At 39.3% G+C, this 5,027-nt stretch overlaps 1 protein-coding gene across 1 annotated transcript; it reads right to left on the minus strand.

The window, feature by feature from the left end:
- Window positions 1-2,998: 2,998 nt before the first annotated feature.
- LOC147618649 (transcription factor MYB83-like) lies at window positions 2,999-4,792 on the minus strand. The gene is made up of 3 exons (XM_086774449.1): window positions 4,511-4,792; window positions 3,494-3,626; window positions 2,999-3,395 (listed from the first exon to the last, which is right to left on the minus strand). Exons 1-3 carry the CDS (start codon window positions 4,635-4,637, stop codon window positions 3,056-3,058), a joined length of 600 nt encoding a protein of 199 aa, XP_086630575.1. The 5' UTR covers window positions 4,638-4,792; the 3' UTR covers window positions 2,999-3,055.
- Window positions 4,793-5,027: the final 235 nt, after the last annotated feature.

Below are 5,027 nucleotides of genomic sequence, written 5' to 3' on the forward strand. Positions count from 1 at the left end.
TGCTGATTCTCCAGCATGGAGGCATATCGAAGAGAAGTGGATGGACTTTGGAGAAGAGCCTCGTTATATTTGTCTTGGACTAGCAATGGATGGAGTCAATCCATTTGGCTTACTAAGTTATCATGGAATGCATGGTCCGTTTGCCTAGTGAAGTATAACTTGCCACCACCACCATGGTTTAACAATAAATAAGGGGCACCTTTTACTTTCCTTGATAGTTCCAGGGAAGTACAAGGTTAAGAACATGGACGTCTACTTGTCTCCATTAGTTGACCAGATACACACACTATGGGATGGTATCCAAGTTCATGATGCATCTAAGAAATTTGAAGAAAGGGTTGAAATAGTGCGAGGAATACTTATGTGGACCATGCACGATTTGTTAGGCTACGGAGAGTGCTCTAGTAAGTTAATTATTCTAAGATTTCTTGATCTGATTTAATTTTATGATTTTGGTATTTTTGTATTATTCGCATATCTCATCACAATGATTAGCATGTTTGGCAGGGCTTTCAATATCTAGTTATAATGCATGCCCTATATGTGGGCCTGATACTCAACATCTTTGAGGAAGGTTGTCTACGAGGACCAGAAAATGTATCTCCCCGACAACCATGAGTTGCGAGAGAGATTTCTAGGGAGGCCTCCTCATGTGCTAAAGCCAAGTGATTGGAGGAGGGCATGGGAAGTGGATCCAAGTTATTCACCCCCCAGAATAAAGCAGCTATCCATCTTCCATCTAGTCCCATACTAGAGTGATCTTCTAGTCAATCATCTTCTTGACCCTATGCGCATTTTCAAGAACATAGCCAATATGCTTTGGAAAACCATCATAGGTGCTAAAGAGAGCAAGGCACAAAGGGATGATCTACAAGAGGTGGATTGCATGCAACACTTCTAGGAATGGAGCAGACCTAATGGGAAGGCAGTTCTCCCTAGATCACCTTGGGTCTTAACCAAAGAAGAGCAGCCATGTGTTAAGAATTACATCCATGATTTTTGTACCGTCCACACTAGTTGTATGCATTTCTTAAAGGGAGCATTCACAAAGGATGAAAATCTTAGTGGCTTGAAGTTTCATGACTGGCACAATATCTTACAGTTTGTGCTACCAATAGTCATTAAGGATTGCCTCGGCGAAGACATAAGAGTGATAATATACAAGATTAGCGTAGTGTCGATATCAAAGAAGGACATTAGAAGAAATACGTTGGAATCAGCTCATCTAAACTCCATTGAAGCAATTAAAATGGTGGAGAAATTCTTTTCAACAAGTTTCCTGACCATTCAATTATTTTTCCTCAAGAGATTTATTAACACACTGAAAGGTTTTGTTCATCAAAAAGCTTGCCCTGAGTGCAGTATGGCAATGGGATGGCTTGTTCAAGAATCTCTTGTATACATAACAAAATTTCTTAGTACGTCAAACTCAGATATGCCACGACTATGGACACAGGAAGAGGATGATCGGCTTGTTTTGGGAGAGAGCCTCAAGGACAAGGCCTTCAGAGAATAATGGATATGGCATTTTGCGAGATAAGATTAATAAATTTTGCATCCTCTACTCATGTGCTATGGAGAAGTAGATCGAGAGGTATAACCTAGCAAAGAGAGAAAGAGACCGAGATTGTTTGAATTTTAGAAAGAGTCGAACAACTAGAGCATTGCCATACCCACATTCACTCGCTCAACTTCCAAAATTTCCTTCTAGTAGATGGCTTCATCAAACCATACAACAAGCAAAACATAGTGGCGAGGTTATAAGAAATGAGGAGGAGGGGATTACATATGGTTGTGATTACCCTGTAAGTGAGTTTTATATGTACACAAGAAACCATAAGACTTAGTCTTGTATAAGTTTTTGTTCTTGATATAATTTCATAATCTTCTTTTTCTTGTAGTATCGCAAATTTTGTGCACTTTGGTCATGCGGTCGTCACTTTTGAGTAGAGTGAATAGATAAGAAGCGAATAACATTTGATTGTGGTGTCGAAGTGAATTTCATGCAAGAAAGTCGTTCAAGTGCAAGTGACCTGAGTAGTGAAGTTGGCATGCCTGATTACTGTGGAACGATATAAGACATTATCAAGGTTGGGTTCAGAAAGTTTTCTGTATTCATTTTTGATGTGAGGTGGTTCAAGGTACTAACTCAAGGACCATAAGAAACCATGCATAGAGATAAGAGCAAATTTGTTCAAGTAGACTCCACAAAGATATGGACAAACCAAAGGGACACATTTGTGCTACCAGAGCATTGTGATCAAGCCGTCTTCAAGGTGGACCCCCGAGAGATCATAGGTGGTTGTTTCTAATCCAAAATGATCCATGCAGTAATCAAACATTTGATAATATGGAAATATCAGATGAAGTAGAGGTTGAAGAACCCACTCAAGAAGCACAAGAAATAGATATTGATCTAGTTGAACAACTGGAAGAAGAATCAAATGAAGGTATAATAATTCAACAACTAGCACTTGAAGCGGAAGCAAACACAATAGCTAATCCATAATTTGAAGAAGAAATAGAAGAACAGCTTTCAACACAACCTCTAATGCCTGAAATAGAAGAGGACGATACGGAGGCTACACCCATTGATAAAGATGCAGATGGAGAGGTATTTCTAGAAATAGATGTATTTGGAGCCATGGATCTAGCTGAGGATGAGAGAGTCAATGATGAGCTATAACATCTTATTTCATTTTTATTTACCAAGCAATACTTGGTTTTTGTCACTATTTTCTTGTTATGTGTTCTATACCTAATAAAATCCAATGGCCTCTTCAAAAGTTATGAGAACAATGTCAAATATGTGCTTCTACATGCCTATCAAGACTAGGAAGAGTTGATATGTAGACACTCGAGAGGGACATGAACATTTGGATTTCTATTCCACTTCCATACTAGATTTCTCTACATAAGTTGGCTTCTTCACTAGTGTCTCTATTTAATTAATAGCTTTTGTGCTCGGCATAGATATTGACTATGGACTCTACTCATTTGGTATAGATAATAATGCAATTCTCATGAGGAAATGGATTGGGAGCAATCTCTCCTATTAGAGGCCATGGTTTAAAGAGGTGAGCAAGCAAGCTTGCTCATGCAATGACATAAACTCGTAGTCATTGGAAAAGAAGGAAGAGAATGTAGTTCGCAAGGTGGGGATATGGTTCTTCAGAGGTACAAAGTCAACCATATCATCATAACATTGTCCATGTATTAATGTTGTAGGTATCCCAGTATTGTCATTAATTGGTTTGATTTGTTGATCAATGTGATGATAAGGTTGATGATTATAGATGCAATTTCTGGATCTCTTACTTCTCATGTATCCATGCCACATGTTCTTCACATCATTATCCGTCCTTCCTTGTAAGTGTGTAGCTATCCTAGCCCACCTGCATGCAATTGTCATTGATAGATTGAATAGATAATTAGAACTCAAAGGCACAATATCGTGATTGATGATTTTATGCATTGATTCCATGGAGCTTACTTATTTCCATATAGTTGTTGTAATTGAAGCACAAGTAAGACTTCTTGTGGGGAGAATTTAAGCCCTCGTTTGAGACCGGCTCTCAGGTGGTTCATCCAACGTCTTCTACAGCTCTTACCACAACGTTGTAGCCCTAAATACAATGCAACCTTGAAAATAAAGAAAGCCCAAAATATATCTAAAATTTGTATAAAATACATGTGTTTAACATAAGATCTGCTAGGGGTGGGGATAGTAGCCCATGAGTACACATCATTACTCCTCTATCATGTAGACACGAGTTTGAGTGGAACCTATCCTCCCCTCATTCCCATTGGCATACCCTAATGGGTGTGATTAAAAATAATGAACCCCTCCCCCCTTGGAGCCCCCTTGGCTGGGGAAAACCCTAAACAAATCCCTCTCTCAAAAAGGCATGCTGTGTACACATATTTTACACAAAAAACAAGAGGCGTGCTTACAATTAATAAAATATGTGAAACTAATATGTTGTGTCTTCTCCCATGTTCTCTTCTATGGACTTGGATAGAAAGCAATCCCCCCTGCTTATTGTTAGTGGGGAAGGGGGGTGCTAGGGGGCTTGTCACATAGTGGGGCCCATGTGAAATGACAGGCGCTTTTTGAAGCTACCAAGGAAATGGTGAAACCATATAAGTTTATTGACATTTGGAAAAGGGGCAAAGCACTAATGCTACTATGTTGGCTAGTGCAAATGAGTGTTGAGAGTTATAAGTTGTGGGTTTGAATCTTACATTTGCTTGAATCTCTGACACTCTTTTATACATAGAGTGTCTCCACAACACACAAATTTTTGCCAAGTATATGTGTAAAGGGTGTAGAAGACACTTGTGAGGGTGTAAGATTGTGTATCTTAAAAAAAAAGTCCATCCAAAAACATGTCTGATCAATATGGGCTCCATCGTACTTCCTCCACCTCAGACAGATGATGTGTAGAAGGCATGTTTTCTCTTCTATAGATAATTGATTTATTTGCATCATTTACCTAAATATACGTACCAGCTTTGCGAGCTCTGTCGTCCCAAGTGATCCGAGGTCGGTCCTTCTCCGCCTCTGGCAGCAGCATAACCAGTCGCAGCTTCTCATCCTCCTCTGGCGACCACAGACGCAGCTTGCAGGCGGCCATGGCTTATGCCAGCTTAGCTACTGCAGCAGCTACTTACAGTGATACAATGTCAGCTTCATAGACTGTTATTTACAATATACCGCCATAGCCAGCAGTGTGATTAATTTCGCACTACTCACATTCTGGCAGTTGATTAGTAATATTAATCAAGATTTAACGGCTCTCCTAGCTCGACTACGTCGGAGGCTAAGGAAGTGCAGTATTTATTAGGTGCGTCGTCTGACTAGGTCTCAGAAATGCATCGAGACTTTGATGCATGCCCTAATGAAAAAGTTTACTATTCAGAAATTGTCTACTAGAATTGAATCTCAAAAATTCTCTCGCATTATTATTTTTATTATTTTAAAAAGGTTCAACTCATGCAGTGGCCTAACTTTTTTTTTTAAATAA

The sequence above is a fragment of the Cibotium barometz genome, chromosome 34 (genome assembly GCF_041138505.1).
Source record: "Cibotium barometz isolate CiBa-2024 chromosome 34, ASM4113850v1, whole genome shotgun sequence".
NCBI classification, from domain to species: Eukaryota; Viridiplantae; Streptophyta; class Polypodiopsida; order Cyatheales; family Cibotiaceae; genus Cibotium; species Cibotium barometz.

Coding starts and splice junctions, on each gene's coding strand:
- LOC147618649 (XM_086774449.1), bottom strand. CDS start 4,637: ATGGCCGCCTGCAAGCTGCGTCTGTGGTCGCCAGAGGAGGATGAGAAG. Junction 3,627..4,510: donor CGACAGAGCTCGCAAAGCTG/GTACGTATATTT, acceptor CATTGTATTTAG/GGCTACAACGTTGTGGTAAG. Junction 3,396..3,493: donor CAACAACTATATGGAAATAA/GTAAGCTCCATG, acceptor AATTGCATGCAG/GTGGGCTAGGATAGCTACAC.